Raw genomic sequence first — 22,714 nt, 5'->3', positions numbered from 1 at the left:
CAATAGAATACATGTTCTTGCACAGAAACAGGAAGCTCAAGTTCAAAACCCAAGAGAAAGTATAAATACCCCCACTCCATGTGGTCAGCTGCACCAGAACTACAAACATGTGGTTCTGCTTCATCAATAAATGGACCCTCTTTCTAATCAGCCTCCAGCCTCCATTTTGTCTCCAGTGTCTTTCTCCCAGCTTGAAACTGAACCAGATGGATATGTCTTCCAACATGACTGAGCAAGATCTTTTGGGAAAATGGCAACAATGCCAAAGAAAGAATCTGGCTATCTATAGTCAGATAAAAGCATTGCTTTTTATCTCATAACCAAACTAGGTGACATCATCAGTGCTGCAGAAACATCTGCAAGAAAACAACCCAGAGCAGCAAGGACCCCTGATTTCATGACCTTATTTGCAATGGTTCGTCAGCGAATCGCCACAGATGTTAAGTTGGTCATGTGGTCATTAAGTGAATCTGCCTTCCCTCATTTACTGCTTGTCAAAAGGTGGCTGGGAAGGTCACAAAATGGCAATCACACACCTGTTGTAAATACATGCCAGTTGCCAAAGTGCCCAAATTATGATCACTTGACCGTAGGGTTGCTACCACAATCATAAATGCAAGGACCACTTGTAAGTCACTTTTTTTGAATGCCAGTATAACTTTGAACAATCATTAGACAAATGTCTGCCAGTTGAGGACTATATATAATCTTTTGACTGTAAAAGAGAAAAGACAAATAAACGGTTGAGATCCTGTTCTGCATCCAATAGCTAGTTTTGTTGCACTGGTTTCTAAAGATGTTGGACTAGATGACCTATATCTAGGTCCCTTCCAACTCTGTTAATCTGTATCTATATGATATGCAGCGGCCACCAAAAAAGCCAATGCAATCCTAAATTGCATTATCAGAGGGATACAATCAAGATCAAGATCACTTTATAAAGTCTTAGTGAGACCACACCTAGAGTACTGCATCCAGTTTTGGTCACCACACTATAAAAAAGATGTTGAGACACTAGAAAGAGTGCAGAGAAGAGCAACCAAGATGATTAGGGGACTGGAGACTAAAACATACGAAGAATGGTTGCAGGAACTGGGTGTGGCTAGTCTGGAGAAGAGAAAGACCAGGGGAGACATGATAGCAGTGTTCTAATATTTGAGGGGCTGCCACAGGGAGGAGGAAGGGGTTAGGCTATTTCCCAAGGCACCCAAAGGCCAGACAAGGAATAATGGATGGAAACTGAGCAAGGAAAGATTCAACCTGGAAATAAGGAGAAATTTTGTGACAGTGAGAATAATCAACCCATGGAACAGAAGTTGCCTTCGGAAGTTGTGGGAGCTTCATCACTGGAGGCTTTCAAGAAGAGATTGGACTGCCATTTGTCAGAAATGGTGTAGGGTCTCCTGCTTGGGTGGGGGGTTGGACTAGATGACCTACAAGGTACCTTCCATCTCTGTTAATCTGAAATCCAAAAAGGTATGATTTCTTTTCCTATGATATCAGTTTTAGCCCTTTGCAACCTTCTCTCTCAAAAAAAATGCAGTCTCCTCCACTCCCCCTCCCTTTTCCCTTCCCCAAAGCAGTGATCAAATCCCTTCTAATGTCTACACAAAAATGGCCTATTTGTTTTCTTAATCAAGTGCTTAATTTTCTTAACATAAAAAGTATGGCTTCAATCGTTCACAATGGGAGTCCTTTTGCATTCTTCATGCCATACTCTTCGGGCTGCTTTGTTCTGTTTTCCTCACTAAGGTGTCTCCAGGGGGGAGGAGAGAGGGAGGGAGGGAGGGAGGGAGGGAGGGAGAGAGAGAGGTTGAGGATCCAGCAAATCTAGCAATTAGGAGGCAACTTCCTTTATTAATTAGGTTAGCTTCTGGAAAGGTCATAGAGAACACCAGCTGAATTTCAATAAAAAGCCATGTCAAAAACATGACAACACTTTTTCGTGTAATGAATGTGCTTTATTGATTACAGGCCGCAATCAGTGGCAGCATCTGCTTCACCTTGGCTGATCTCAGGGAAGCTCAGGTCAGGCTTGGCTTTTATTTTGATGGTTGATTACTAGGAACCACCAGGGCTGTATTATGGCCAGGAAAATTGAGAGCTAGTTTGGTCTAGTGGTTAAGCCCCAAAGGTGCTTTTTCAAGAGGCAACTGGACTTTCTGGCTTTTCTCTGAAGACATTTTGCATCTCATCCAAGAAGCTCCTTCAGCTTTGCTGAACCAGAAAGTTGATGACCAGGGCGTGGCAAAAAGGCAACACAGTCAGATAATCTATAAGAGTCCCTTTATTATCTCCAACTTTGCCCTCAATGTCCAGGTTACCTTCTGGATGGAGAAAAACTCTCCCAGGAACAGCCTTTGACTGCAGAAAATGAAGTCCAAAACAAGGTCCACACAAACTGTAACTTAAAGTCCAATCAAGCCAAACTGAAGTTTTGGCAGGAAGGAGCAAAAATTCCAGACTTGAAGGCACGACAAAATTCACATGGTTGAGAAGACGCCAGGAACATAGATAAGCAACAACAGCACAAGATAAAATCACATTTGCTCCCAGCAGCCTGTCCACACAGCCTTTCTTATAAACTGTGTTCTTAGCTGTGGCTAATGAAGGGAATCAGGGCCCTTTCCTCCCTCATAAGCCATGCAACCCACATTGCTCTCTTCTCCGTTCCTCCCTGCGTGCCCTAAGATGAATAGGGGGTGGGCCTGGGTCTTCCTTTGAACTCCCTCTCCCCAGTTTCCTCCACAGCCACTGGAGCCACACTCCCACTCCCTGTCAGCTGTTCAGCTTCCTCCTCGTATTTAGACTCCGATGGGCATGACAGAAAGTCTAGTCACCTTTTGAAAAAGCACCTTTGGGACAACCACCTGGATGACTGAGAATCTCTATAGACATCTAGTAGTTAAGGCACCAGGCTAGAAAGCAGATGATTGTGAGTTCTAGTCCCACCTCAGTCATGAAAGCCAGATGGGGGACTTTGGGCCAATCACCAGGAGACTGTTAGTCCTAGTCTTGCCTTCAAAGCTAGCCTGATGACTCTGACCTAGTTACTGTCTCTCAGCCCAACTTCACCTCACAGCCTTGTTCTAGGGCACGGGTGTCAAACCAGCAGCCTATGGGCTGGGTGTGTCATGCACAGGCCATGCCCACTCCAGCTCCGTGAAGGGGAAGAACGCCATAAAACGACACGTAACAGCAACATGACGTGGCAAGGTTGACACCCGTGTTCTAAGGCAAAATAGGAGGAAGGTATGTTGGGTATATTCTCTGCCTTGAATTATTTGTAAAAATAATACAGGCAGGGTACAGATACAAAGCACCTGAAGGCAGGACAAGAAGCAATGGATGGAAACTAATCAAGGAGAGAAGCAACCGGGAATTAAGGAGAAATTTCCTGATAGTTAGAACAATTAATCAGTGAAACAGCTTGTCTCCAAAAGTTGTGAATGCTCCATCAGTGAAGGTTTTCAAGGAGAGACTGGACAACCATTTGTCTGAAATAGTATAGGGCAGTGGTGGGATTCAAAAATTTTTACTACCGGATATGTGGGCATGGCTTGGTGGGCGTAGCTTGGTGGGCATGGCAGGGGAAGGTTACTGCAAAATCTCCATTCCCTCCTCATCCCACTAACCTGCTTTCCAGCTCCATTCTCCTGTGCAGGGCAACAAAAGAAGACCCAGCCAATCAGCTGGGACTTGGGAGGCAGAGAATAGACTAGGGCGGGGCCAGTCAGAGGTGGTATTTGCCAGATCTCTGAACTACTCAAAATTTCCACTACCAGTTCTCTAGAACTGGTCAGAACCTGCTGAATACCACCTCTGGTATAGGGCAGGGATGTCAAACTCGTGGCCCATGGGCCAGATGCATCACATGCTGGCCCTGCCCCCTCCCAGTTTAGCGAAGGAGGGGAAAAATCCCGATACGTCACGTGGCAACACTGTGATGACGTGAGTTTGACACTCCTGGTATAGGGTTTCCAGCCTGATCAGGGGGTTGGACTAGAAGACCGCCAAAGTCCCTTCCAACTCTGTTATTCCATTCAATAAATAATAAGATTACATGGGCAGCTTATAGTCATCATGAGTAGAGGTCTTTACTGTTTCATGGATTATGTGTTATATGGGATTTGGTCCTAAGCTCTTCACAAGGGGATCGGCACATCTTATTAGCATATTTAGAAATGAATTGTTAAATAGCTAAGTGAGGCTTGTAAACCCCAGATTGAGACCAATCTGCCAAAGAACCTGCTGCCATCTTCTATGTGTGACGACAGATGTTTCTCATGTGTCCTTTGGGGTTTGCTGTGGGATTAGCAACCAGGAAATCAAAAACAGGTCTATTTTTGTCCATGGACTTATCAGCTAATGGCTCCATCTCAGGGAGTTCTTTTTTTCTTTTTTCCCCAACTAACTCTAATGCCAATGTCCACATATCTCCAGAGAGTCCAATTTCAATCATATCAATTCCATCTGGAAGTTTTGTGGATAAGTGCACAAAGGAACCAAGCCCCGTTTCCCATACTCCACAGAAGGAGATCAAGTATCAGTCTCATAAACTGTCCGCATCAACCTGAAGGTCAAAACCAGCATTTGTCAATTTAGTGCCCTTCAGGTGTGTGTTGGGTTATGATAGCTAAGGAAGACTATAAACATAATGGTGATGATATAAGGATTATATGAACAGGCTGTCTTGGAATTGTGCAGAAGGCAATTTCCTTTAGAGATACCTTTTAAAAGAATACAAACTTGGAAACCAGTCTCAAGCGTGCAATGTCCGTTCTGGCATTTTGGCTACAAGACAGCTAAAAGGTTTATACAAATATCCAGACTGTTATTGTATGGAAAGAAAAAAATGAATTTCATTTCTTCACTCCCTAACATTATGTTCACAAGGTAGGCTTATGGATATATATTAAACTTTGTCAATCCAGAGCCTGAAATATATATATATTTAGAGGACTGAAATAGCTAACCAGGCCTGTTATTTTGATATTCAATTTTAAATTTCATCAATGTTATCAGTTCCTCTCATACTGGAATTGGGGTGGATGCTTAATACACATATAGATAATTTTATTCTCTGTGCCAGGGCTTCTGAATGTGCTTAGAATATGTAAGGCCACTGGAACCCCCACAGACCTGCAGGTTTTACTCATTGTGTTCAGTAAATGATGAGGAAATAACACAAAGCAATCTTTACCCAGCCTCTAGTTCAGATCTACCATAGAGCTCTTAGTTTATTCTGAAATCTCTATTGGGGCCCCTGAAAAAAAGAAAGAAATAACTCTTAACTCCCTCTCCTCCATCCACAAACTGTACATGTTTGAAAAATGTGGAAACAGGGAGAAAAAGGAAAGGCAGGTTAGATCCGGTTCACAATGGCTAAGGGATGTCATCGTTGGAGAGTTTATCTTGTTTTATTTGCTTGTCTGTTCTGAAAGTCTTCCCCAACACTAAACTTTTGTCTTTTCTCCTCAATTAGCTATGTGTGCAGCGTACAATCTGCAAAATATCACATCTTCCCCAGGAAAATAACTGGAAGGAAAAATTTAGTGCAAGGCTATAATTAACACAGGTTAATGGAGAGCTAATATAATATGGCTACTGCCGTATATCTTTTTATAATGAGTTGCATTTTTTTCTTCTGGGGAGGGAGAGATAATTAAATTAACTATTGTGTAGTTTGAAAATTAGACCAAAAAGGTTAACAAAGCTTTAATGGTGTGGCAATAATAACAGTTTATAAACACAAACTGTAAGGTACAGGTCAGTACAAAATAATTATCATCGTCTTGTGTTTAAATCACAGCAGTAGACAAACTGTTGTTGGGAAAGGTGACTTGTTGGGAAAACGTGACTTGGAGGCAAAAAAATTGCAAAGTGGAAGCATTTTTGGGGGGAGGAAGGATGGCCTCTTGGTAAATGCCTCATTACTTCCCCGTTTTATGCATTTTAAGTCTACCTAATGAGCATCAATCTTGCTTTAATGTAAGTTGGTATAATAGATATTCTAATGCAGCCATAAAAATGAAAATAGTGGGACATGGCTGCTCATGGAGTTTAGATTTGGATGTCAAAAACAATTCTGAGGGGCCCTTGGTACTCTCTGTACTTGGTTGTTTTCTTGCAGATGTTTCATCACCCAAATTAGGTAACATTATCAGTGCTGCTTTGGGAAAATCAGTATGTCATGCCCCTGTTGGAGTCTGACTCCGAGGGAGAGATGGAACAGCTGGGAGTGTGGCCCGGTGGTTGTAGAGGAAACTGGGGAAGGGGGGGGGGGGGGGGGGGGGGGGGGGGGGGGGGGGGGGGGGGGGGGGGGGGGGGGGGGGGGGGGGGGGGGGGGGGGGGGGGGGGGGGGGGGGGGGGGGGGGGGGGGGGGGGGGGGGGGGGGGGGGGGGGGGGGGGGGGGGGGGGGGGGGGGGGGGGGGGGAAGGGGGGGGGGGGAATAGTGGGGGGGGGGGGGAGAGGGGGGGGGGGGGGGGGGGGGGGGGGGGGGGGGGGGGAGGGGGGTGAAGAGGTGGGGGGGGGTGGGGGGGGGGGAGGGGGGGGGGGGGGGGGGGGGGGGGGGGGGGGGGGGGGGGGGGGGGGGGGGGGGGGGGTTTGGGGTGGGGGGGGGGGGGGGGGGGGGGGGGGTGTGGGGGGGGGGGGGGGGGGGGGGGGGGGGGTTGGGGGGGGGGGGTGGGGGAAGATGAGGGGATGGGGAAGGAAACTATATTTGGTATCAATGTTATACCTAACAGAAGGGCACAGGCCGGATGGGCAATCAGAGGAAGCGGGCCCATCCCCTCTTCATCCTAGGGCATGAAGGGAGGAGTGGATAAGGGAGAAACATGAGTGGCATGGTCTATGGGAGAGGAAGAGGTCCTGATCCCCTTCATTGGCTGCAGCTGGGAGGACTGCTTAAAAGGACAAACTGCATATGGCAAAGTTGCTGGAAGCAAAGCGTGCATTCTTGTCAGACCTTATCTGTGTTTTGGCTTCCTCCCAACTGTGGTTGCTGCATTATCTGGTAGAGGTCTGCAATTAATCATCCTTGCCTGCCATAGTAATTCCTTCAGTGTGTTTTGTGTTGGTTTTTTTTTATTCTGAATTAACTTTACTTTGGTTGCGGACTACATTTACTCCCTCTGTAAACTGTTTTCTTTAAGAGTTTGATATCCAGCCAAGGATAATTGGACATTGGGGCCAAGTTGGAGGCATTAAAGGGACTTTCTTCTATTTTTGTGACTTGGTTATTTTTGTGTCACACCCTGGGTCATCACACAGTACTAGCACTGATGATGTTACCTAATTTGGGCAATGAAATGCCTGCAAGAAAACAACCAAGTTCAGCGAGCATCAATGACCCCTAATTTCAATCCTGAATGACATTTATTCTCCTTTATTAAAAACAATTCTTAAGGTGAAATACATATAATAAATTCCCCCTTTAGCCCAGGGCCACAGTCAGAGGGATGACACAATCAAAAAGACCAAACATACCTCCCCCTCAAAAAAGGGGGTCTCAATTGCCATTTAATCCAAAGCCTAGCCAAAAAAGAAAAAAGAAAAAAAAAAAGGTCATTAACCATTTGTAAAAGAAAAAATGGAGCAATATAAAACCTTAGCAGTTACAGATAGTCCTTGACTTGTGACCACAATTCGGACTGGAAAATTCATTGTTAAGCAGTGCAGTCATTAAAGTGACAACTCGTATGACCACAACATTTTTTTGCTGCAATCATTCACAAATCACCGCAATCTTTAATAACACATATTAATGAATTGCGATCACGTAACCACAAGGACTTTGCAATGGTCATAAATGTGAGACTCAGTCATGAGTTGCTTTTTTCATTGCCATTTGTAACATCAAAGAGTTGCTAAGTGAATAGCCATAAGTCAAGGACTACATGTACCTTCTCCTCCACCTCCAATAATAAAGTCCATTCAAGAAATAGCAACATTATACCAGCTAATAGATGGAAAGGGGGATATACAACAGGAGATAGAACAGAAAAAAGAAATTGCCCGTAAGTATTTTGAAGAGTTATATAAAAAGGAAGAAGTTAACAAAGATAGAATAAGAAACTATTTAGATGAAGTGAAGGATAAAGCAATTGGGGAAGAAATGGAAAAATTATTAAACAAAGACATTACTTGGTTTGAATTGAAATCAGCAATAGAGAACCAGAAAAACAATAAATCCCCGGGACCAGATGGGATTCCAAGGGGGGCTGTACAAGGCAATAGCAGAACAAATAGGACCTCTTATGGTGGAAGTTTTTAATGACGTCTTATTGGCAGCCAGGATGCCAGACTCATGAAGGGGGGCATTGATTTCACTGACCCCGAAGGAGGATTCGGATCCCCAATATATACATAATTATAGGCTGATTTCACTGTTAAATACTGATTACAAAATATTCACTTCTATTATAGCAAGTAGACTAAAAAGAATGTTAAATGAGCATATATATGAAGATCAAAATGGATTTCTCCTGACCAGACAAATCAGGAACAACTTAAGAATAGTACTAGATGTCTTAGAATTTTACGAAGCCCACCCCGAAAAACAAATTGCACTTATGTTTTTAGATGCAGAGAAGGCCTTCGATAATTTAAATTGGCAATTTTTAATCCAAAAAAATTATAATATGAATTTAGGCACCAAATTTGAAAATATTATAACAACCATTTATGATACACAACAGGCTAATATTATAATAAATGGGGAATATACCCGCCCAATAAAAATAGAAAAAGGAGTCAGACAGGGCTGCCCACTCTCACCCCTGCTCTTCATATTATCATTAGAAGCATTACTAATGCGAATAAGACAGAACCCAGACATAAAAGGGTTAAAGGTTAAGAAAGAAGAATATAAGTTGCAAGCATTTGCGGATGATATGATTTTTTTCATTGAGGAATCAATAGAAAGAGGACAAAAATTGATGAATGAATTAGAACAATTTGGAGCAGTAGCAGGACTTAAAATTAATAGGAAGAAAACAAAATTAATGACTAAAAATTTAACAGAAAAACAGAAAATAGAACTAGAAGAAGTTATGGGAATACAAGTGATAAAGTTAAATACTTGGGAATATGGTTGACAGCACATTGTAAGACACTTAAGGAAAATAATTATGATAAATTGATGCAACAGGTAAAGAAGGATTTAGAAACATGGGGCAAGCTGCAACTTTCATTATTAGGCAGGATTGCTGCTATTAAAATGAATATTCTTCCAAAATTCCTATATATATTTCAGACGAGCCCAATCAAAGTAAACAATTTTTTTTTTGAAGAACTTAATAAAATAACTGTAAAATTTATCTGGCAAGGGAAAAAACCTAGAATAAATGTAAAGGCAATGCAGGATATGAAGAGCAGGGGAGGGCTGGCATTTCCAAATTGGGAGTTGTATTATAGTGCAGCCTCTTTAGTATGGTTGAAGGAATGGGTGAATTTAACCAATAAGAGAATATTATTCTTAGAAGGCCATGACTTGCAAAGGGGGTGGCATGCTATTTTTTTATTTTTTATTTTTGAAAATTTTATTTGGGTTTTCACAAAAACAAAATACAAATAAAACATCTTTTTTGAAAATAGCATGGTCCCAGGTTATCACTTCTTCATACAGACACCAAACTCAATTTCATGCTCATTTTTATATTCTATTCCATATCTTATTACCATTTTATATTTTCTGCATAGTTTTTCCCCTCTTTTAATTTTCTCAACTTTATTTTAATTATCTCATCTCAATTCAAGTCATTATATTTATACTTTTGTCTGTCCTGTTTCAATTTCATATTATCTTTTCTTATTAAACAAATTTTTCCCTGTAGTTACCAATTGGAGTATGACACCTTTGTATCTTTTAATTTTATCCATTCAAACTCTTATTTAAGCTTCAATGTATACCTTTAAGATTATAGCATTCAATATAATACATAACTTCTAGTCGAATTCTGCTTGGTACATTCTTAAAATACACACTATATTCTTAAAAAGAAAAATTATATATATATATGTAAATAAAGCACACATTCCATTCAATTCAATTCTATCATTAATATTCATTAAAATCTTAACATCTTTAACATTTCTTTTCAATTAAATATCATACTTCCTTGGGAACACTTATAAACTTTCCATAGTTAATTCTTTTTTTTCCATATTTCTCACTTATATTTTTATAAATCATTACTAATAATTAAAAATATTCCCATTTAATTCTCTCAATCATTTTAATTCATTTATTTATTACCAAACATTCAACTACCTTACAGTAAACATTTTATCCATCATTTTAATCATATTTTCTAAAATTATTTCTGTTTGTAATATAACAATGCTATCTTATGTACCTTTGCAGAATCCCTTTTGCAATTAAATTTTCACCCATTATCTCTAAACAAGCTTATGGTTACAATCCTTATATCTTTTCCCTGTTTCTCCATTTCTTGTTTCTGTCTTTTACAGCTTCTTTTCCTTGCCTTCTTCCCCCTCTTCTTCTCCCTCCCCTTTTTACCCCCTCGTCTCTCTACTTCTAACTCTCTCATCTGTAATCCCCTCTTCTGTTGCTTTCACATATTATACTTATCTTTCAAATTATTCTTCTTCTTTTTGGTTGTTTTTTCTAGTCTTAAACCTTTCACTCTCTTTCCCCCCTTTTCTTTTTTTCCCCCACTTAAAATTATTTGATCATTAAAGATGGCTTCTTCTTTGTCCCAATCTTCTTGTTCTGCAAGCGTTTCTTGTTGTTTCTCATAGTTCCAGATCTCCATTTCTAAGAATTGAAATACGAAGCCAAAAAAGCCTCTCCCTTCTTGTGCATCTTCTTTCCATTTTTTAAGTTCCATTTTCAGTTCTTCAAAGAGTGATACCATTTTAAAAACTTTTAAACAACCACCCGGTTAATTTTAGTCATCCAGATGCAAAAACCAAAAATCACCAAGTAATCCAAATAATCCAAGGCTGTTTCTTCTTGCTTCTTTTTTCCACTTTCTCTTCCTGGGGTTCTATTATTTTGTTATCAAGTTTCAATTAAAATGTATCTTTGAGGAATCTTGTTAAAATTTCACTGTCAGTTCCTTTTAGTTACAGTTCCATTCCTTAGTTCCAGGCAGTCTCCTCCATTTTTCCAGATCCTGCCCTCTTATTCTTTTTTTTTTTCCTTTCCTGCTTTTTAAAAACTTTTAAATATCCAGAAATCTTTATTCTACCTTTGACTTTTATTTTCAGCTTAGATGCCTATTAATGTCAAAGTGGATTTTTTTCAATTTCTTGCTTAAGTCTCTTAGCTGTCAGCATAAGGAAGGGAAGAAAAAACAAACTAATCCTTTCCCTTCTCTCTCTCTTTCGCAGCTTCAAAATCTTCTTTGGGAACAATGTTATTAAATTTAAATTCCAGGGTACCTTATTTGTTGCTTTTGCTGTTTGACCCGGTCAACCAAAACTTTCTCTTCTTCTCTTCCTCCTGCACATTCTTTTCCGGTTGAGTTCTTCTTTGTGGCGGCCATTTCTGACCACCACTACAACCGCCTTTGGGAAAGGGAGTAATGGCCAGCTGGGGAGGAGAGATGCGGCTCTCCTCAACCCTGCAGGCAGTCTCCCCCTTTTTCACCACCTCTACGGGGTGGCTTAGCCCCGAAACCAGCCGGCTTGGGGCGCTCCAGCAGCGAGCACGGATCGAAGCCTCGCAGAGATGAGGTTTCGGTCTGTCGCTGAAGAAGCTCAAACCGGAAGCCAATCAGGGGGTGGCATGCTTTTTTATGGGATGTAGGGAAAACTAGCCAGAAATATTTTCACAGACACCTAATCAGAGACTCATTATTAACTAATTGGAAGAAAATACGGAAAAAACACTATTTAAAAATATCAATTTGGATTTCAACAATGGAGGCGATGATTCACCCAAATAATCTGGATATTACTAAAATGATTAAATATAAGGATCTATTGGATACACAAGGAAATTTGAAATCGCGGCAAGAACTTCAAGAGCAGGGACTAAAAATTGATCAGTGGGCATATCTTCAAATTCAAAGTAGATATAAACAGGACAAGAAAGAATTCGGAATTAACAATAAACTCCAGCAATTAGATAAAATTTTATTAGGATCAGGCAAAAAAAAATATAACAAAATTTCGTAATTATTTATTAGAAGTAGAATTAGAAGAAATTGTAAAAGGGAACATAATAGCCTGGAGTAAGAATATAGGACGTACCATCACCATAACAGAATGGGAAAAGGTCTGGGGTAGAAATAATAAAATTACAAAATCGGTAGCATACAAAGAAAACACCTATAAAATGTTTTATAGATGGCACCTTCCTCCTTCGAGATTAGCGAAGATGCACCCCAATATGAGTCCGAATTGCTGGAAATGCAAAAAAAAAAAAAAAAAGAGGGAACTTTTTTCCATATGTGGTGGTCCTGTACAGAAGCTCAAAAATATTGGCAGAAAATTAGGAATTGGCTGGAAGAAATGACAAGAGAACAGATCAAATTCAAACCAGAGTCCTTTCTGTTAGGGATCTTTGATAAACAAATATCAAAAAAGTGAAATATATAATAATACACATTTTGACAGCGGCCAGACTGGCTTTTGCACAATGTTGGAAGCACCCTCATGTTCCATCAGAGGAGATGATCATTCAAAAAATTTCAAGTTGTGCAGAAATGGACAAATTAACTTTGGCATTAAAAAATAAAGACACTTCAATATACTACAACAGCTGGAACTACTGGTACAAATGGATAGACCAAAGATAGACTTCACACTAAAAGGCAAAAGAGGATAGGATAAATCCATAGTAGTGATACACAGATATATGTAAGGATTAGGTGTGTGTACATGGCATAAAATAAGGATAAATAGAGGTCTTACAAACTGTTGAAGATGAGAATGTTTTTAATTGTTTTATATATTTTTCTTTCTATTTTCTTCTCCCTTTCTTCTTTTTCTCTCTTTCATTTATGTATGTGTTGTTGGTTTGTTTTAATTGTAAAATCAATAAAATTTATTAAAAAAAAGAAAAGAAATAGCAACATTAAAAACCGGGCAAATGATTTAAAAGTTCTCAAGTGCCCCAGCAATCAGAAAATGGCTAAATTTGCCAGACTAATTTCAACACAGTGCTACTAAATCTGATTAGGAACAAAGTCCCTAAAAGCTTTGTTGGAAAGGTCAGGCAAGCAAGCAAGCAACATCACAAATTGGAAGCTGGCAAGTCAGAGCACAGAACAATTTTATCTGGAAAAGAAAAAAAACAGTCTTATTTTATTCGTCTGATTCCATGATTCTCAGTATTGTCACCTCTCAAGAGTGGTTTAAGGGATCCTGTATTCCAATGTCATTTCCAACTCCCTGATCCTATGATTTAGAAATGGCATTTTTATCTTAATCCCCAGAATAACCGTTCACTGTTCTTTTTTTTTTAAGAAAAAAAAATCAACTTTTTAATTACTTTCTAGGTCCAGATTATTTGAGGTCACAGAAGGAAGAGAGAACTTTGTATGGGACATTTCAATGGTGGGATTCAAAAATTTTTACTACCAGTTCTGTGGGTGTGGCTTGGTGGGCGTGGCATGGCTTGGTGGGTGTGGCTTGGTTGGCATAGCAGGGGAAGGATACTGTAAAATCTCCATTCCCTCCCCACTCCTGGGGGAAGGAAATCCCCATTCCCTCCCCACCCCACTAACCTGCTTTCCAGCTCCATTCTCCTGTGTAGGGCAACAAAAGGAGACCCAGCCGATCAGCTGGGACTCGGGAGGCAGAGAATAGATAGGGGCGGGGCCAGTCAGAGGTGGTATTTGCTGGTTCTCCAAAATACTCGAAATTTCCGCTACCGGTTCTCCAGAACTGGTCAGAACCTGCTGAATACCACCTCTGGGTCATTTGAACAGAAGCAAAGTGGTGCAGCTGTGGGTGACCAATTTTTAAGAAGAGCTGTAACCCAACTTTTCTCAGCTGTGCAATGCAGTTTCTTATCTTCTGAAGAGGGCCTTGCAAAATTATTGCATTTTTTTCCTAAAATGCATATGGCTAGTATTGGGGAATAGTCAACTGTATCTACCACAATGCAAGAAGTCAAGGTCATCCATCAAATGTAAAAGCCACCAAATTTAGGGCCAAAAGAAGGAAATGCTTTTCCGTGGGGCATAGTAAAGGTGTGGAATTCACTACCAGCTATTGTAACAGCAACCAATTTGGATGGGTTTAGAGAGGGACTAGACAGATTTATGAACAATCAGCCTATCAATAGCTATTATTAACAGCCATTAACAAGCACACATAGATAAACAACAGCTACATAACATTGAAAAGGGACAATCAAAAATCAAAAAAAGGAAACCAAAAGAGCAAAACACCTTTTCACCAGTAATAAACACCCAAAACAGCACATATTAACATCAATACTAATGTAAAATTCAAGAAATAATCAATAATCAATGAACCACCAACTCAAACAAGTTAACAGTCAACAACAGCCTAATCAAGGAACTATCAAGAACACTCCCACCAACATTGAGACATTAGTATATAAAAAGAGAGCAAGCCTCCCTCCCTTCTAGCACTGATGATGTTACCTAGTTTGGTAATGAAACATTTCCAAGCCAACAACCAAACTCAGAGAGCACCCAAGGATTCCATAGTTGAACCTTGAGCCACAAATGTTTTCCTGTTTTATATATTCCCCTGGTTACTGTATATTAAAAGTGGAAGAGGATTGTTGCCTTCCCCGTTCAGCTTTCCACAGATGTCCTATAAATTAGCCATTATTTGATACAGAATATGGAGTACATGGATCTGTAATCTGACCCAACAGTTCTTCTGATATTTCTCCATTAACTGATATCTCAAAAGTTCATCTTCTACCTTCTTCCAATTCTCTTTTCTTCCTTTCAATTGTTTGTTAGCAAAATTAAGTCACTTCTGCATAACACAACCCAGGTTGAATTCTTTACACTGATCTCATGATCAGCTGCAGAAAGCCCCGATGAGTTTGATGGTGATCTTCACATGCTGTGGGTTAGGGTTGCAATTCATAACCCACCAAATTACAGTAGTTCTCAAGTTACACCAGTTCATTTAATGACCATTAAAAGTTACAATGGCACTGAAAAAAGTCACTTATGACTGTTTTTCATAGTTATGACCTTTGCAGCATCCCCACGATCATGGGATCAAAATTCAGATGCTTGGCAAATTGTTCATGTTGTGTCCCAAGATCGTGTGGTCCCCTTTTGCGACCTTCTGACAATGGAGAAGCAAGATTCACTTAACAACCAGGTTACTAACTTACCAACTTCAGCAATTTACTTAATAACTGTGGCAAGGAAGGTCATAAAATGGGGCAAAACTCATTTAACAAATGTCTCACATAGCAACAGAAATTTTGGGTTCAAGTATGGCTGTAACTCAGGGACTATCCTGTAGACCCCAGCAATGTACCTGTCATGCCCCCGCCGGAGTCTGAATTCGAGGTGGAAGATGAACAGCTGATAGGGAGCGCGGAAGTGGCTCAGTTGGCTGTGGAGGAAACTGGGGAAGGGCAAAGTCAGGCTGGGCAGAGCAGGGGAGAGGTAGAACAAGGGAGAGGGGGTTCAGAGGAAGACCAGGCCCACCCCCTCTTCATCCTAGGGCATGCAGGGAAGAACGGAGAAGAGAGCAATGTGGGTCGTGTGGCTTACGAGGGAGAAAAGGCCCCTGATTCCCTTCACAAGGCACACCTAGGGATGAAGTTTAAAGGAGAGGCAGATGGGAGGGACGGTTGTTTGGGAACAAACATTGAGTTTCTCTTGTGTTGGCTACGGTGATCTGAGTTTCTGACATCCTCCTAACTGGTTTGATTTACTGCCTTGTTACTTTATTTCTGGAACTCTGTATCTTGCTCTGCCAGATTTATTACCTTATTTTGCCTTGTTGGATGTATAGTTTAAGTTTTTCAGTTTATAACATTTGAACTGGAATATCTGCAGCCAAAGACTGCAGGTTCTTTGGGAGAGTTGGTGCAGGTTCATGGGAGCATTTTTCTCCAGTAACGGGTTGGAGCTAATAACAGAACTCATTCTTATTCTCTGGTTGTGTTGCCTTTGTGCCACGCCCGGGTCATCACAGTATTTTTCAGTTTAGCATTGCATCGGAGTCCATACCTCTTCCTAAACCAAAGCACTAACCCAGAAATCCCAAGATTGCCCTTATAAAAAAATATTCTTCAATTCCAGGCAGTCTCTAGCAAACATTTATTTTTCTTCTTAAATAGCTTGATCCTGATCTTTGCTTTCTTCTGACATTTCCCACTAATGCAAGGGCCAGTGAACTGAAGAGGCTTCCTGGATGACTGTTGCAACTGCAGAGGCCTTTGTTAACAGCTGGATTTATGTCAGAAGTACCATCTTCAAATTCAGATTCTCTTTGCTAGATGCCAACCAGCCATAAACTATGGGGGCGGGGTGGAGTTGCTGGAATTACAGGGAAGGAGGAAACCAAAACTACTCATTGTGCTGTCCTGAGACATCGGCTCAACGCCCCAAGGCCAGGGGCCTGGGAACAGAAGTGCAATGGCTCACCATCAAGCCCGCCAATGCAGAGACCATTAGCAAAACAAATTCTTTGAATGTAACCAGACAATAAAGAGATAACATGGAGAAGGAACTGGAAAGGGAAAGTTAACTAGGGAACTCAAATGTTAGTTCTGGCTTTGCTGTACTGTAACCACTTGGTCTTCCGCAAAAGTATACTTTCTCAAATGGAGTTGAAAATATTTCTTTACTAAGAAACCAATTTGACAGACTCTTCAGCTGATTTTCATTACTGCTACATTTTTACCCCGCCTTTTCTTCAAAAAAATTGACAATTGTGTACACTGTCAATGCTAATGCTCACTTCCCATTCGCACCTGTATTTGAGCCCGGTTCTCTACAATTTCTATAAGCAATGTGTATTATTTTCACCACATTACTTTAGATTAATCGTCTGCGCTGAAACTTGTCAAGCTGAACAAGTGTGAGAATTATGTGGGAACTCAATCCCTGCCATCTTCAGGAACAAATATAGGTTGACAAGATAGTAGCTCGCTGGTTTGGAAAGGAGAAGGCAGTCTATCTGTGTGCACCTTGTGAGGTTTTGTTTGTTTTTCCTGACAACCATGAGGCTTCCTTACTTGTTTGAAAAATACAGCTGCAGTTTGGTTCTTATGCTGTCACTTGAGGCAGCTGAATTGTTTCTCACAATCCCTCTGCCCCATAGTAAATCCTTTCAGTGGCATCATCAGTGGAAAATGTGGAATCCCTGCTAGTCAATAGTAGACTTTAGTCAAAAGTAGATGGGGACTCTATGCAATAAAGACATCACAAGAATTTTTGTAAGACTTCATTCCATTAAATGATTGCCAGTGACAAGGATTGTTCAATATTCTCAAAGCTTGAAGGGTAATTTGGTGAGTTAATATCCGTCTTTCCCCATCTTCCACTGGGTTCTTTATGGTTCTCAAATTAGGAGACATGTCCTCCCCCTTAATGTTACCAAAATTCTCCTCTACTTTAAGAAAATATAAAATTACCTCCTTCATTTTTTGCCTTCTCCATAGGGATACCCTCCAGCTGTGAAAGAGTTCTCTCATAATTCATGGTCAGTATGATCAAAAACTCCCTTTTTAATGACCCTGTAATCCCTTAATTTGGGATACAGTCAGGCGACAGGATGGAGCTGAGAATTTACTGGCCGGATGCCCTTCCTGACACCACGTGGAGTTTGCAGCAGATATTTTCCTTTGTGCCCTAGGCGAGAAATATCTGCCACTCCCTAGGATTGAACTGTCAACCTTCCAGGTGGGAGGTGAGTGTCTTCACCACTAAGCCATCATGCCGCTCATGACAACTACGATCAATGGATAAATAATCATATATCTTAGAATTGAAGAGAATTATAATGCTGGAGGGCATCAGCCTTGGTAAGACTGGACAAGAAGACCCACAAAATTCATCCACTGGCCTCTAGGAATTGAATTCTATCAATCAATCCCATTCTTGTGGACCATTTGATTGACTCTGTTGTCATTTCTACCTTGTGTGAAGGAACCTACGTGATGACAGTGACGGCCAACGATGCCGATGACAGCACCACAGCAAATGGGATGGTGAGGTACCGCATTGTGACTCAGACTCCACAAAGTCCATCCCAGAATATGTTTACCATTAACAGCGAGACTGGAGATATAGCAACGGTGGCAGCAGGACTTGATCGAGAGGTAAGAGAGCAACTTCTTTGATTAACAAACTAAACAGTTAGTAGGCTCTACTTCAGAGATGTCAAACTTGATTTCATTGAGGGTCGCATCAGAGTTGTGTTTGATGTTGGGACAGCGGGGGGCATATCCGGGGGCATGGCCAGCTTGACATCACTCGTGTTGGGGGCACCTGTGGTAGCCCAGGTGGTGCTGGGGGAATCTATTGTCTCTAGCTCCTTTTTCAGCTGCGATGGCCTCCTGCAGCCCTCTGCCAGCGAAAACGGAGCTTCATTTTCTTTTTAACATGTTTTTAATTTTGTTTATATGCAAAAAATCCATTCCATTTCAATCATGCGTCAATTAGGTACATATTTCAAATTGCTTATCCATTATTAATAATATACTTCTTATTCATCTTAACAACGTAACAATAATCACACTCCCATGTACATAAGTATAATCTAATATATCTATTGTATTAATTCCTCTTATTACTTTATAGATATATCTAATCCCTTTTAGTTTATTCTATTTTCTATCCATTGGTTAAACAAATCCCATACCATGTAATATTCAGATTATTCTTTTTCTTTAATTTCTAGTGTCAATCTATTCATTTATGCACATTCAAATATTTTTTCAATTGTTTTTCCCTCTGTTGGTATCTTATCACTCTTCCAGTTTTGGGCAAATACAATTCTAGCCGCTGTTAAAACATGTATAATTAAATAAGTCTTTTCTTTACTGTAGCCTTCTGGCACCATTCCTAGTAAAAATATTTCAGGCTTCAAATCTATATGTTGTTTAATCATTTTCTCCAACCATGTATGTATCTTAACCCAATACCTTTTAGCTTCTGTGCAAGTCCACCACATATGATAATATGTGCCTGGTATTTGATGACATTTCCAGCATTTAATTGATTTATCTTTAAATATTTTCGCTAATTTTGCTCGTGCTAGATGCCATCTATAAAACATTACAGAGCTCCATTTTCACTGGCAGAGGCACTGTGGGCCGCTCCTTCGCTGTTTCCAGGGTGGCCCTGTGGGCCAAATCTAAACACTCCGCAGGCCCGATCCAGTCCACAGGCCTTGAGTTTGACACCCCTGCTTTACTTCATAGCCACAGGTAGTCCTTGACTTAAAACCATTCATTTAGTGATTGTTCAAAATTACAACGGCACTGAATAAAGTGGCTTATAATCATTTTTCTCACAACCATTGGAGCATTCTGTGGCGCAGTGGTTAGAGTGCAGTATTGCAAGCTACTTCTGCAGCCAGCTTGCCTACAATTTGGCAGTTCAAATCCCACCAGACTCAAGGTTGACTCAGCCTTCCATCCTTCCAAGGTGGGTAAAATGAGGACCCAAATTGTTGGGGGAGCAATAGGCTGACTCTGTAAACCACTTAGAGAGGGCTGTAAAGCACTATAAAGCAGTATATAAGTCTAAGTGCTATTGCTATTCCCTGTGACCATGTGATCAAAATTTGGAGGCTTGGCAACTGGATCATATTTATGATCGTTGCAATGTCCCAGGGTCATGCGATCCCCTTTTACAACCTTCCAACAAGCAAAGTCAATGCGGAAGCCAGATTCACTTAACAACCATGTTGCTTACTTAACAGCTGCAGAGATTCACTTAACAAAGGTGACGAGAAAGTTTGTCAAAGGAGGCCAAACTTATTTAACAACTGTCTTGCTTAGTTACGGACACTTTGGGCTTATTTGTGGTCATAAATTGAGGATTATCTGTATTTTTTTCCTCTCCAAAGTAGATTAATTCGGTCTATACAAGGTGTCTTGTTGAAGAATAGTCTCAAATAAAGATATTTTAAATTCCAGTGTTTCCTTTAAGCAAATGTGTCTTATACGTTTGTTTGCTTTTTTGTGGTAGTAGTTCTTTTCTGATTTTCTTTACTATGTTTTATCATCTTTTAAGTTTTCGTTTCATTGAAGAAGCAAAAAAGGTCAAATAAAAAATAGATAATAATTGAGCACCCCTGTGGCCTTCAACCTATCCCAGTGCCCAAAATCCAGCACACACTTAAAGTGCTTCCAAAAAAAGCCTGAGTATAGCCTAATCTATCTGAAGATTAGGAGCATATGGCACGCTGCATATGCTCTTTTAAATTGGGATTGTCTGCCAATTAAGTATTTATTCTTTTTACTCAAGCAGTAAAGCCTGACCTACATCTGTGAATTTTAACGTTGTTGCAGAATGATGGAACAAACAGTTTATAGAGCAATAGCAATAGATGCAAAACAATTTCTTCATTCTTCCTGCTTTTCTTCTGCTATCTATCTCCTAGCCACTATTTTGCCTTTTGATTTGACAGACATGTCCAGAATTCCACCAAGGAGACCAATGGTTGGATGCTGTAGAAGGAAAATGAAAATTAGGAGAGGACAGTGCATTTTTCCTTTTCCCCCTCCGCCTCCTCTTCTTTTTCTTCTTCTCCTCCTCCTTCTCCTCTTCCTCCCCACCTCCTCCCTCACCCCCTTCCTCCTCCTCCTCCTCTCTCCTTTCTCTCCATCCCTCTTCCTTCTTCCATTTCCATTTCTTCTCCTTTTTCTTACATTTTCTGACTATACCCAAATTATGTTCTGATTTTTTTTTTTCATTTTATAATCAGCATGTCCTGTTTTTCCTATCCTAGAACCAGAGGTCACAAATAGAGGTTGGTGAGGGGAGGAATTAAGTTTCCTTTTTCAGGATTTCCAGAATCCTGCCTCAAAGTTTGAAAGCCACAGACCTGAAGAGCCCAATCTGTTGAACGTCGAGAAGCTTATCCCAAAGTCCCTCTTTTTCACAGGGGCCTAGCAAATTTATTTTATTTATTTATCTTATTTTATTTAGTTTAGTTTGTCAAGCATGTATGAGAAAACAAGTATAAGTAACATAACATATAAACATAGGTATAAACAGGTATAAGTATATACATAATAAATGAGTATGAATAAATGGGAACAGTAGGACAGGGACAGTAGGCACACTGGTGCGCTTATGTACATTGTGCAAGTTGTGTCAAAGCCTCTGCCCTCCTCTCCCCTCCCATTTTTCTCCTCTCCCATCAGCGTCTCTTCTTGATTCATTCAAATACCTCAGGCTGATGTTTGCTTGGAGGGATGCTTCAAGGTTTGAAGGAGCTCCGAACTGCTTTGGGGCATCCCAGCACATCCTTACGGCAGAGATAGGTGCCTAAATACTACCTCCAAGCAGGTTAGCACTGGTGGTCACTGGTGGATTCAGAGAACTTGAGGGGAATATCGGCCACAAGTCTGCAGCCAAGAGTGAGTGACTTGTCAAAAAGATTTGGAGGTGACAAGGAAGATGGATGCCAGAGAATTGCCTAAGGCAGATTTTTCCAGCTGCACTTGGCCTTCAGGCAAGAGAGTTGGCTGAGACTGGGCCAGTTGGATGAAGGTGCTGGAGATGAAAAGGAGCTGGAAAAAAAGGAGCCATGATATTGGCTTCATCTCTAGTGTCAGCTTATTTAGCATGGATGTTATTTTATAAGTCCTTGTTGCGCCAAAAACTTCTTGTCTCCTGAGATTTGGAGCAACAAAACAACTGTTTTCTTTGGTTTAGCAAACTTCAGCAACTGTGGCTTGACCTTCCCTTTTCCCCTTAAAATGTTATTTAGGGCAATGAATAGAATAGCAAGAACAAGAATATTTAGACTTGTATACTGCCCCATAGTACTTTACAGCACTCTCTGGGCAGTTTACAATGAAGAAGTATTTTTTGCATATGGTCCCCAACAATCTGGGTCCTCATTTTACCGACCTCAGAAGGATGGAATGCTGAGTCAACTTTGAGCAGGTCAGAATCGAACTGCTGACAGTGAACAGAGTTAGCCTGCAGTACTGCACTTTAATGGTCGGATGCCCTTCCTGTCACCAGTGTGGAGTTTTGTTCACTCAGCAAAACTCATTACGTTGAGTTACTTTTGCATAATTTTCTTTTTCTCCAGATTATGGAAGTAACCCCCTTAATAGATCATTCTTTCTACAAGCTCAGCTCCAAAAAAATTTTTTTTACAACATGTACATATATATGCATTACTGGTTTTATAATTCACACATTTATATTGAGCTTAAGACAGTTGAAAATAAATCTCAAAAATCCTTAAAAAGAAGTAAAACATGGATGCATTTTGCTACTGCCTCCGCCACAATGTTGTTAGACATTCCAATTTTGTCAACAGCTTTGATATTTCCTATCTCCCTTTCAAGTACTAATGAGATCCAGTCCTGCATGGATTCTGAACCCAGGTGACACTGGCTACCTATAAAGATTCGCTGAGATATCAGGGCAAGGCCCATAAAGTCATTCCACTTGAAGAACACTTAACTAAGCAAGATTCATTTATTTAATTTTAGGCCATCTGCCTCCAGAATGAGTTTGAGCAGCTTCAAAAGCAATAAGACGGGGGGGAAATCATATAAATCCAAACCACACTTCATATACTTTAAACCAGA

At 40.5% G+C, this 22,714-nt stretch overlaps 1 protein-coding gene across 3 annotated transcripts in view; it reads left to right on the top strand.

The window, feature by feature from the left end:
• CDH4 (cadherin 4) overlaps window positions 1-22,714 on the top strand; it is a 1,066,699-nt gene that overhangs the window by 920,938 nt on the left and 123,047 nt on the right. For all 3 annotated transcript variants that reach the window (XM_087959221.1, XM_087959220.1, XM_087959222.1), the window contains one exon: window positions 18,078-18,250. In XM_087959221.1, the coding sequence (XP_087815347.1) occupies window positions 18,078-18,250 (173 nt within the window). The remainder of the gene's footprint in view (window positions 1-18,077; window positions 18,251-22,714) is intronic.

Source organism: Notechis scutatus, chromosome 3 (assembly GCF_049901735.1).
Source record: "Notechis scutatus isolate UNSWTSFEM ecotype Mainland chromosome 3, rNotScu1.2, whole genome shotgun sequence".
In the NCBI taxonomy this organism is placed as follows: domain Eukaryota; kingdom Metazoa; phylum Chordata; class Lepidosauria; order Squamata; family Elapidae; genus Notechis; species Notechis scutatus.
This window is presented reverse-complemented; position numbering and strand designations above follow the sequence as displayed.